The 12,679-nt window shown below is 35.5% G+C and overlaps 1 protein-coding gene across 1 annotated transcript in view; it reads left to right on the top strand.

Annotated features, from left to right (window-relative positions):
* Positions 1-3,002: 3,002 nt before the first annotated feature.
* Positions 3,003-12,679, top strand: part of GALNT5 (polypeptide N-acetylgalactosaminyltransferase 5) — a 76,272-nt gene continuing 66,595 nt past the window's right edge. The window contains exon 1 of the mRNA XM_056793884.1: positions 3,003-4,820. Coding sequence (XP_056649862.1) covers positions 3,358-4,820 — 1,463 coding nt within the window. The 5' untranslated portion in view covers positions 3,003-3,357. The remainder of the gene's footprint in view (positions 4,821-12,679) is intronic.

The following is a 12,679-nucleotide window of genomic DNA, read 5'->3' on the forward strand; positions in this document are numbered from 1 at the left end:
AATTGAGTAGAAGCTATTTGGTGTCATGTAGAAAGTGGGAATACCTGGGCTTAAGTCCTAGTTTTGCCATTTTTCTAGCTGAATGATCTCAAACAAGTCATTTAACCTCATGAGGTGCCTCATCTTTAAAACGGGGGTAAGAATGTATATATCTACTCTAAGGAAAGCAAAATGTTTTATAATTTGACTATTAGGATGTTTCATGAGGATTATACTTGGGAAGCTAAATGGCCAATGGATAGAGCACTCAACCTGAAGGAACACCTGAGTTCAAATCTTGCTTCAGATACTTACTATGTGAACCAAGTAGACATTTAATCTTCTTATGTAGTAAATAATCAACTAACCCCCAACTCTGTATGGGACAACAGAATGTTCTGCAACAGAATGTTCCATGCAAAGTCTTAGGAACCTACAGGGCCCCTGGGTATGCCAACAATCACCCACCTTTCACATCTGTCCAACATCACCCACCTGTTATGCTAACCTAGCCAAAATCATTAATTAAGAGAATGTTCCAAAAATATTGTTATCCCCCATCAAGTAACCCAACTATGACTGCTTTAACCTATTTAAACTCCAGTCTGACTATGCTTCCCTGGAACTCCTTGGCTGAGCTTCCCTTAGCGCGCTAGTAATAAAGACTTCCTCTTGCCAGAATTGCATTGTCTCCATGTGCTTCTTGGGGTGGTCATCCACTGGGACCCTAACAATATCTATTTGCTTGTTTTCTCCTATATTAAATGAAAATAATGAGGATTGTTTTGAGGATAAAATGAGATATTTATAATAAAATCTTCACATCTTAAAACACTATATATAAATGCTAGCTATTTTATTATTTCTCCAACAAGATTGCAAAATTTTCTGAGGACTTAAGTCCTTCTTCTCTTTTCTGGGTACACAGAAAGCTCAATAATCATTCATTCACTGACTAGTGATCGCTTGAATATGGTGAACCAACTCTCCATTGTCCATAGTAGCAATAGTAGCCCACAATATATAGCTCTTTGCCTTTGGCAAAGCCCTTTCCTCATAAGTATCCTGTAAGATTAAGTAGTATATTATTGACTCCATTTTATAGATGAAGAACCTGGTTCCCAGATAACTTAAATGACTTGTCCACTGTCAAACAGTTATAAGTGGCAGGGTTGGACACTGAGCATGTCTTCTGATAACAAAGTCCATAAACACTAAATTTATGTGATTTGGGGCAAGTCACCACACCGGACCCGGTTGTTTTTTTTTTTCATTTCTAAAATGAAAGGATTAGATTAAATGATTTCTTAAATCCAACTTCCAACTCCAAATCTGTGATCCTATGACCTCTTGAGGCCTCAATTTTTTCTTGTTTAAAAAATGATGATTTCTAACTTCCTTTTCAAGTCCGAATCTATGATTCAGAGATTTAACATTCTAACAAATCTTTCCACTACACTACACCATCTCTCAATAAAATAGAAATTTCAAGAATCAGCTTAATCCATGAATATGCCTCTATCTTCATCCCTACATCATTTTAGTCATCTATGATTGTAAAGAAAGCAGATAGACTTCCTTCAAGAATTCTCTCCCTTTTTTCTGGTTCTCAGAATGTTTGGTATTTAAATTCCAGAGAGCATATTCCAGAGACCCATTTAGCTGTTTCAGAAGCTACATCATCAGCTATTCAAAAATAAAGGGAAATCTGCTCCAGAATGTCTGGGGCAAAGGGTATATGGGGAGAAGGACTTAAGGAACATTTACTCAGATTTACCATAACAATACTTATCATCTCTCAGGGTTAAGTCTAATGAATGAAGTAACATTTGATGTTCAAATGTACTACATAGGTATAGAAAGACTACATTTCCCATCTACTCACCTGTCTATGGAAATGAGATATATATACAATTCTCTATTAATAATACTAGCAGCAAAGAGAGAGAGTCCAATAGTTGTAGCATATGATGTTTTGTCTCATTTGGGGGAAAAAAATTGTTCTAAACACTGCAGCTGATCTCAGTTTTATTTTTTGTTTGTTTTGTTTCACAAAGAAGAGCTATTCTATAAATATTTGTTTTTTAAAAAACCCATTAGCTAATATGCAAAGTACTACTATTCTGCCCTCCACAGAAAGGTTCTTCAGAAGAGTAGAAAATCATTCTTTACAATTAAAGTTCAATTCCTTTCTTGTTTCATGCTTTTACTTCAGGAACTGGAAATACTATAGACCATAACTCATTCTTAAGATAGACCAGTTACTGTACCCAAGAAAAAGAAACTTGAAAAGTAGGAGAGAGTAAGGCAAGTTTACAAGCATATGAGTACAGTTGCACTTTTTACTAGAAAATGGGAAAAAAAAGGAAGGAAAGGAAGGAAGGAAGGAAGGAAGGAAGGAAGGAAGGAAGGAAGGAAGGAAGGAAGGAAGGAAGGAAGGAAGGAGGGAAGGAGGGTGGGAGGGAGGGAGAGAGAGAGAGAGAGAGAGAGAGCGAGAGAGAGAGAGAGAGAGCGAAAGAAAGAGAGTGAAAGAAAGAAATAAAGAGAGAAAGAGAGAAAGAAAGAAAGAAAGAAATAGAGAGAGAAAGAAAGAGAGAAAGAAAGAGAGAAAGAAAGAAAGAAAGAAAGAAAGAGAGAGAGAGAGAGAAAGAAAGAAAGAAAGAAAGAAAGAAAGAAAGAAAGAAAGAAAGAAAGAAAGAAAGAAAGAAAGAAAGAAAGAAAGAAAGAAAGAAAGAAAGAAAGAAAGAAAGAAAGAAAGAAAGAAAGAAAGAAAGAAAGAAAGAAAGAAAGAAAGAAGGAAAGGAAAGGAAAGGAAAGAAAAAGAAAGAAAGGTTACCCAGTTTGGAAGGTGAGAGTGGCATAAGGTTTTCTGAGTAATAGATTGAAATGGTTTCCGTATGTGAAATGGTGTTGAGTTACAATTTGAAGAATGAGGACTGGGAGGGGGAAAAAAAAAACAGCTGAACCCCAACTTTCCCCTGGGCTTGTCAGAACCTGGACACCAGTTCAAAAAGACAAGAGATACCGGAAGCTCCGGTGGGACTAATTTACTGTTCTCTCAGTGACTTAATGCCAATGTTTACCGGGGCTTTAACCAGGGCGGGCTAAGGACGCATAGATGGTCTGCTGTGAAATGCCACGCAGGCAGAGACTGACAAGCAGCAGCAGGAGTTGAGCTCCCCCCCCCCACACCCCCCACCCGGGACTGCCGTTCCTGCTGAGGTTTCAAGGAGAGGGGGGTGGGGTGTGGGGGGCTGATTTTTTTTTCCTTCTTTTTTGCTGCCGCCGCTACTGTTACTACAGCCGCTGCTGCTGCTTCTCCGTTCCAGGTAAGCAGCCCAGGCAGGGAGGATAAGATTCGGGGCAAACCCCGGGACGATGAACAAGATCTGGAAGTTTTTCCGAGGAAGCAGGAGAGCTCTGGTTTTTATATTCGTCGCTTCTGTCATTTGGCTGCTGTTTGACATGGCAGCTCTCCGCCTTTCATTCAGTGAGATTAACACGAAGGTTCTTAGGGAAGACCTCATCCGGAAAGAACGAGAACAATTCAAAGTTTTGCGAGATCGAGAGAAGATGCCCCCCGGCAGCAGAAGGGAAACCAGGCGTCCCCTGAAAGGATCCGAAAAGGGGAAATGGGGCAGAGAGAACTTTAGGAAGAACGAGAACACGTTGTTGAAGGCTGAGGACCATGCAGACAAACTTCGGCAGGGACAGACCACGCAGCAAGTCCCTGCAAAAGGAAACACAGCCTCTACGTGGGGACTAGGGCATCCGAAGAGCTTCCCCCCATCTTCCCTTCCCCTCAGGAAGAGAAGTAGGGAGTACTCTTCCAGAGTTAGTAGCTCATTTGCCCTGATGGAAAGAAAACAAAATGTTTCCAGTAGGTCCCAGAAAATTCCACTCTTAGAAACAAAAGAAATTTCATTGGTAAAATTAGCACATGAAGTACCTTCCCAAGCCAACCAGGAGGCGCCTCTGAAGAAAAATACAATCAAGTCTACAGCATCTGATGGGGTGAATAAATGGGGCTCCAAAAGGACTACTGCTTCTAAACCAGCTGACTCCAAACCAGAGGCACTTAGAGAGCAAATAGGTAGGAAATTCTACATTGACCCAACAGTGCCCAAATCTGGAGAAACCATAGCATTTAACAAAAGTGAGACTCAGGCCAAAGAAATAAATGGGAATAAGGATCAATTAGTCAGGAACTTTTCCCGACCTAAGTTCACTGGCAACAAAGATCACATAAAAACCCAATCTGTAAATGAAACAAGATTGGAAGGCCTGCCAATGAATCATGGGATTAAAGTGGACCTTGGGAAGAAATTCAATTTCTCTGAAAGCCATGTTGTGATTATAACCAAAGAGGAGGAAATGAAAACGCAGCCTAAAAAGGTTCCCAATTCCAGAGACAACTCAATAGTTGTTTTTCCTAAGACACTGGATGAAAATCAAGGAAAACACATTTTAAGGAACAGAAGTGAGACATCTTTCCATTTAGACTCTTCAGACAAAGTAGATGTGCCTTCAACCAACAAAACCCCGACTGGAGGCTCAGAGTTAAGATTCAGAATAGCCATTAAAACCCAATCTAAGATACAGAATCAAACTGGGGAGAAAATACATTTACCTGCAGACCTTGGAATGCATCCAGTGCAGAACATTGATGTCACCCTTTCTCCAAGAGATCCCAAAGCACCAGGCCAGTTTGGAAACCCTGTAGTAGTTCCGCTTGGGAAGGAGAAAGAGGTAAAAAGAAGATGGAAAGAAGGAAACTTCAATGTCTACCTTAGTGATTTGATCCCATTAGACAGAGCCATTGATGATACAAGGCCTACTGGGTAAGATTCATTTCTTTTCTCTTCATCCTAACTTATGGGATTTTATGTGAAGCAGATTTTCCATGGGTGAGAAGTCAGTACTATGATGGCTTAGAGAACCAAAGTGCTTTTAGCCAGTGTAGACTCAAAAGGCTGCCATCTTCTACATTGGTAGGGATGACTCCAGTCAAAATTACTGAACAAGTACACCTTATCTTTCCTTTCTATACCAATTGCTTAATCTCTTTATACCTGAGGGGATAAATGAATTCATGCTCTCTTTCCTCTTCCTCCTATCAAAAAAAGAGATTTGACCAATTCACAATAAGCATAAGAAAATTTAATTGTGTTTTTAACCACTTCTTTGAAATATGCAGGAAACAAGGGAATGAATGTCTGATTCTGGAATTTCAGGCATTGAGGAGCTGGTAAAAGGTATTTAAGGATCAGAAGGAGAACAGAGGGTTATGAAAAGAATGTAATGATATAACTAGAATCAGAAAAAGACCTGAGTTCAATCCTGTGAAAAGAGCTTTGCAAACTTTCAGGCATTACATAAATTTACTTTTCAGTAACTACTATTATGCCCTGATCCCTGAAAATCAAATCATATTGAAGGACTACCTCTAAAGCCAATCTTGCATACAGATAAAGCAGAAAATTCATTTTAATACTTTTTGCAAGAGAATATTTGTGACTTTTTTGAAATAGAGTTAAGGAGAGAGAGGAGAAAAAGAAGAATTTCAAGATTATGTTTATATAGAATAAACAATGTCCGGAAAATTTCTTAGTCCAAAAAATATTTAATGAGTGTCTATAAAATGCATAACAGTATAAGAGATACTAAAAGTACACATCAAATAAATAGTTTCATCTATATCTATGTAGATAATTAAATGTGATAAGCAAACAGGACATCATTTTAAAAGTTCAGCAATTCCCTCCCCACCCCCCAAATATATAGATTTTATCTTTGGTGTTTCCACTTCTCAGTTCATTCTCTGCATCTAATCATTCACAAATCATTCTTCAGATATGAAATCTGTAGATGTATATAATTTTTCTTGGTTCAACTTCTTCCATTCTTTATTATCTCATGTAGTTCTTTCCAAGTTTTTTCTTAATTGATCATTATTTCTTAAGGTATAATTATTTGCTTCCCAGAGCTCTAAATCCCAGCTTCCCATGTTCCCTCTCATGTTGCTAACTAGGGAGGATATAAATTTTACTTAGCTCCACCCCTTTCTCTCCCTTCTCCCCTTATTGTGCTAGGAAAGCGGGCTTTATGCCAGGCAGGAGAATCTACACACGTAGGTTTACTTTTTGTTAGATAATTAGGTTTGAACTTCTATTTCTTTTAGTTTTATTCCATCACAATCATATAACAATTTGTTTAGTATTTCCACAATTGATGGACATCCCCTCAGTTTCCAGTTCTTTGCCACAACAAAGAGAACTGCTATAAATATTTTGGAACATTTGGTTCTTTTCTTTTTTTTTCCTGATCTCCTTGATAAATAGACCCATAAATGGTATTGCAGAGTATAAGGATATTCATAGTTTTCTAGCCCTCTATCTGTAATTGTAGACAATGTTATTTTTAAAAAATAATAAATCCAGTTAACTAAACCATAAACTAGACCCTAGATAACATAAGCCTGTGGGCTTCATGTTGTCTGCAACACTTCAAAGTGTGTAATAAGGATTTGCTTCCCAGAGCTCTAAATCCCAGCTTCCCATGTTCCCTCTCATGTTACATGCTAACTAGGGAGGATATAAATTTTACTTAGCTCCACCCCTTTCTCTCCCTTCCCCCCTTATTGTGCTAGGAAAGCGGGCTTTATGCCAGGCAGGAGAATCTACACACGTGGATTTACTTTTTGTTAGATAATTAGGTTTGAACTTCTATTTCTTTTAGTTTTATTTTCTTTCTACTTCAAGTTGTTTTTAATAAACTTCATAGAATATAATTCTTGGATTTATTAGATGTTAATTTTAATCTTACAAAAGTATAGTCTGTCATATTATTATGTAATTCTGAAATAAACAGTAAATTAAAGAAAAATACAATAGAACATAAATATGAAGTTTTAAAAATAAGTTAATATATAGCATGTAGGAATTACAGATTAATGAGCCCCATCTCTTTTTTGAGTTTGAAATCACTGATTTAGACAACACAAATCATATTGAACTTCATTATTCAAATCATTACTCGACAATTAAATTTAAGAGAATTGAAAGACAAGATGATTATTCTAATCACACTTAGATGAGATCCTCAAGTACTTCACAAATTGGAACAATAGACAAGATCTTCAAGCAGCTTATAGACTAAACAAAGACATTTTAATCTAATATAATAGCTAAGATTCTGCCTTATTTCAATACTTCATGAATCATCAGTGTCCAATTCATCCAAAAGTGCAGATTACAGCCTACCTATGCCTTTTAACCCTGTGCAATTTTTAGTTAGATCTCCTTGTGAATTTTTCATAGGGAATCCTTTTGCTAAGAGTCTCCTTTTAGGTCTTTGACACTGAAAGTTTACCAGTGGAACAAGCAAGCTTTTCCCCTATTATCCATTACTCTTCTTAAATGATTAGCCCAACTCCTTTTCTGATGGTATATTCTTTCAATCATTTCTTTTATTCTGATTTTTGTGTACAGCTTTGTATTTTTAAGATGTGTTAGCCTACTTACACTCATAATTGCCTTTTGAATGATCTGCATTAATGATTCCTTTGAGATTATAGTATCTGATAATTTATACCCATATACTCTCACCAGAAATACATTGGTGTTAAAAAAAAAATCCATGAATTTTTGAATGAAGAAAAATCTTGGAGTCATTAAAATATCTATATAATTCTTTAGATGCAATCAAACCAATCTTCTTTCAATTAAGTTATGGACTCAGATCATTGTTCATACACTATGTCTGACAGAAATATATGTATGTATGAACCAGCTCAGGGAACAGCCAATCCAACTACATATTGTATCAATGTAAGCAATAAACATTCTTCATCCACTTGTTTTTTCCTATGTGGCTAGTTAAGACAAATTTTTAAGTAATTATGAATTTCATTTAGGAGAATATTGGTGTTAAAGAATTAGGCTTCTGTGGTGGCAGACATCTTGGCATCTTTGAACATGCCATATGATTTCCCAAACATAATTCCTCCTAATTTTTCCTTCTGAATTTTAGTAGTTTTCTATAGAAGGTTCTATTTTCCTATGTGACCAATTAAATGAAAATTTAAAGTGAATATTTTAAGAGGATTAAAGTGAATATTTTAAGAGGATTAGCAAAGTTTCCAGACTTAATACAATTAGCATAATGCCAGTTACAAATAAGAACATCTGAAGAAACACACAATCTGAAGTGAATCTTTCTTCCATTTGAACCATATTCCAGATTACCTCAATGATAATGAAAAATACTTTTGGTGAGCATATCTCCAGGTTTTCTCCTAGCTGATATTACGAATCAGGTGGTCATGCAATGACAATATCTCTGTCATTTCATCTTTCAAGATATATTGTATATGTGATTTTAACATAAACTTGGTAGACATTTTAATGGAGGACAGTCTCTAAGACTACATTTATAATTGTATTTAATTGAATCTATTTTAATCATGAGAATTTATTTTCTCCTTTCCTACATAGATCTCTCCCTGCCCCTGCCACTACTGGGAAAAAAGTAAACCCTTGTTAAAAAAAAATACATAATTGAGCAAAAACCAATTCTTTTATTGGCCATGTCCCAAAATGTATATCTTGGTTTGTATCTTGGGTCCATCACCTCTCTATCAGGAAGTGGATAGTATATTTCATCTTCTGGAATTTTGGTTGGTCTGCTTTGATCAGAGTTTTTAAGTCTTTGAATGTTGTTTGCCTTTACATTATTGTTGTTATTGTATTAATTATTCCTCCTGTATATACACATTTAACTCTACATCAGTTCATAGTCTTTCTAGGCTTCTCTGAAATTATTTTTAATAGTATTCCATTACATTCATATGCCTTAATTTATTCATCCGTTCCAGAATGAATGAACATCCCCTTAATTTCCAGTTCTTTCTCACAACAAAATAATTGCTATAAATATTTCTGTGCTCTTTTTTTAAACTTTTAGCATTTAAGATAATGTTTATTCCTATTTAATTTAATCCTTTTTCATAGTCAACAACCTTAAATAGAGTGAGTGAGTTGTGCTATTTTCTGTGCTGCTGGTCAATTACAATCATAAACATGTGATCTGTCATAAAAATATCATTTTCCAAAGCCCAGCTGTTATCATCTCATTTTCATTAAGATTGCCCTCAATAAATGTGCGTACAACATTTTATAGAGATGGGAAAGTAGGCATATTATTCAATAGTAATGATATTTTCTTGATCACCTTTTTTTGGTAATAAGCAAATATACTAGACATTTGGTACACTTCCTGCTTTCATATATCTTTAATTTAAATTCCCTAATCGACTCAAAAATGTGTACATTTTAGTACAGACATCCGTTGTATAGAGTTGATCTTTTACAGACAGATTTATTGTCTTTATGTAGTTCTATTTTATTTTTTCATGGCTAATATTGGAGGTCAATGAATCAAAATGTGATAGCTCCACTATCTTTGATGGAAAAAGAAGATGTTTTCTTAATAGAAATCAGTTCTCTTAGGGTGATCTCATGCCAAACATATCTTTTCTCTATTATATATTACTTTTATGAGATTTATTAGCTTCCATAACCCTATTGCATAAGATTTTACAAATTAACTTACATTCTAAATTCCTGTTATCTTTGATTAACATCTGTATACCCTTTATAGGGAGATCAACTGCTGTCACTTTTTACTAATACAATTTCTAACCTCATTTAGTTTTTTTACTGTGGTGACCAATTTGTAACAGTTAAACTCCCTTGGAAAATTAATTTAATCTATGTTGTTGTTCTTTTATCCATTAACCTTTTTTGGTAAGCCTTAATCACATATTAGGTTATTCAATTTAAAGCTATTTTAACCTCACACCATAGTTTCTTTTTTTCTTGTAATTTGGTATGGATTTTGATCTTTTATCTAACTGAATAATGGTCTAACTATTCAAATACAAATCATTTAGAAATTCCGAAAGTCATTTCATTTTGATTGAAATATAGTCACTTCACTTTGGGGGATATTATTTGGTGCTTATACTATTCAGCATCTCTAATATCTTTATGATTCTCACATAAGGGAAGAATATCTACTACAAGTATTCAGTAATAGCTAATAATAATAAAAGTGGGTTTAAAAAAACCCTTATCTGTGTATAGGTTCTAAGTCAGATGACCAGTAAAGACTAGGCAATGGGTATTACATGATTTGCTCAGGATCACAAAGCTGGGAAGTATCATAGGTCAAATTTGAACACAAGGCCTCCCATTTCTAAATGTGGCTCTCAATCCACTGAGCCACCTAACCGCCCCCATGCAGATCTTTTTTATAAATATTACCTCATTTTTATTCTTAAAATGACTCAACTTAGTTCCAGATATTCTTTCAAGTCAAAACCTATTCCTTGTTACGGGGCTTTACAAGCTGGGGCATTACAAGTCAGGGCATTTTGAGCCATTTTTATTTAATGTGTAAGACCCCTTTTTTGACACCCCTGAATTTTATTCAGCATTAGAGCAAAGCAAATGAATAATTTTTTAAAGTTTTGCTTATTACAGATTAGATTACCAAAACAGTGTTTATATAGGATAAGAAAAATAAGTCTGTTTCTGAATTCTCTCATATAAAAGAGTACTTCATTTATAGATAGGTTGCAAAGTTCCTTCACAAGTGGGTTCTCAGAAACATAGAATACATTTTCCCATAAAAACAACTTAATGCATAGTTTTTAGTTTCCCAAATCAGGCCATAAAAACCTTCTTAACCAATTATGTACCTTCTAACCATTCTCTGTAACATTGTTTCTATGGGAAAACGAACTCTGAGTAAGAGAACTACTCCCCATCCAAATGATGACAGCAAGTGAGGAGAGGCAGTTATTCTGGACTATTCACAATGGAAGGGATTAACATATACAGCTAGGGTCCAATAATAATTTTAAGCCTCAGTATCTATACTCCTAGATTATTGGGTCTCTAAATTATTCTCTTACTTGTTCTGATTTAGAAAACTTTTGTTATTTTCCATGCTATAGTCTACTGATGCCTGTTGTACGTTTTTCCATTGCTCTTTAGGCTCACCTGAAGTTTCGATTATCTGAGATCACTGTATTTGATCATTTGAAACCTCAGTACATCATTTTGAGAACATTCATGTAAAAGATCATTTTTGTGGCAGCAAATATGTAGAGATCTTTGAACATGACAAATATTTCCTAAATAATTCCTCCCAATTTCCTTAGAATTTGAGGAGATTTTTTTGAAGGTTCTTTTGTTCTAGATTCCAGGACAGAGCACTTTCTAGTTTCATTATGACCACTAAAAAAAGTCCCATAAAGAAGCTTCAAACTGAAATTCTATGAGATATCTTCTGATTTATGTGTTACAGGTGAAAGAATACTTCCTCGGCCCTAAAAGAACCTGAGTCCAAATCTTGTCTCTGTTTCCGATTACCTTAGTCAAATTACTTAATCCAGGCACTATTACTTCCTGTATGACCCCAAATAGAGCACCCCACTCCAATTAGCCTCAGTTACCTCAACTGTAAAATGAAAGATTTGGATTAGACAGCTTCTGAGGTTCCTTCCAGGTAAAAGTCTATGATCCTATGATATGATTTCAGTTCTGTACTAATACCATAAAACACAGATCCAAATCCTTACTTTTGATAAACTTCCTAATAAAGCTTTAGACTGCCCACTTTAAGTAAAACAGCAGGAAAAGAGTTTAATAGGAGTGGGGGGGGGGTAAGAATAACTATTGCCTGGAGACACTAACACATTTCAAATCATGGAAAGGGCATTCATTTAAGGTATCAACCTTAAAGTGGTTTTTAAGGACCCTCTGATATCAGAAACCTCTGCTATAGTGAAATATAGTCCAGGAAAGATAAATAAAAATTACTTCCTTGGACCCTTACAATCAAGGTTTCTTCCATCCAGGGATGTTGCCTCCAAATTTAAGAGTACGCTAAGATTTTTTAGGAAAATAATCAGAATATATAGCGAAGTTCCCTCCTTTATGTAAGCACACCATTAGGCCAGACAGTCTTCCAGCAACCTGCCATATGACAAGTTTTCAAGGGTAGAAGAAAGAAGGACATATTCTACAGGTTTCTTCATGCCAAGATCACTGAAGTATTTTCACTGGCATCTCACTGCTTAAGGAAGGAGCAAATCATTTCTCTAATTAGCCCTAATAAATCAAGAAGCAGATGGCATAGTGGATAAAGAGATAGATTTGAAGTCTGAGTTCAAATCTCTGTATATATCAGCCTCTGAAAAATAAATAATATAATAAAGGAAAAATACAGATTGTGTGATCCTGGGAAAGGTCCTTAACCTCACAGTACTGTAGGCAACTCCTTAAGATGATCAATTTCAGAGAAGATGCTAACTTGTGTTTGTAGCAAGAGTTCTCTCACTGTCCAAATGACATCATAAATGTAGTGCCTATCTATCATTCAAGACCATATTATTTTCACAACCGACCTGTTAAGGTATTGAAAATGGATTCTATTGCATCTGGAAGGAGAGGAGTAATACCAATTGATAATTAGTTCAGAGGTAGCTAAAAGAAAAGTAAATCCCACATATAAGTGAAGGATACACAAGGACATCAAGAAAGAGCATAGGAATGGCAAAGGAGTATCAAAGACTACTTTGCCTATTTCACTATTAAGAAAAATGAGTATAATGAGTCATTGCCAGAAGGGA

The sequence above is a fragment of the Monodelphis domestica genome, chromosome 4, assembly GCF_027887165.1.
Source record: "Monodelphis domestica isolate mMonDom1 chromosome 4, mMonDom1.pri, whole genome shotgun sequence".
Taxonomy (NCBI): domain Eukaryota; kingdom Metazoa; phylum Chordata; class Mammalia; order Didelphimorphia; family Didelphidae; genus Monodelphis; species Monodelphis domestica.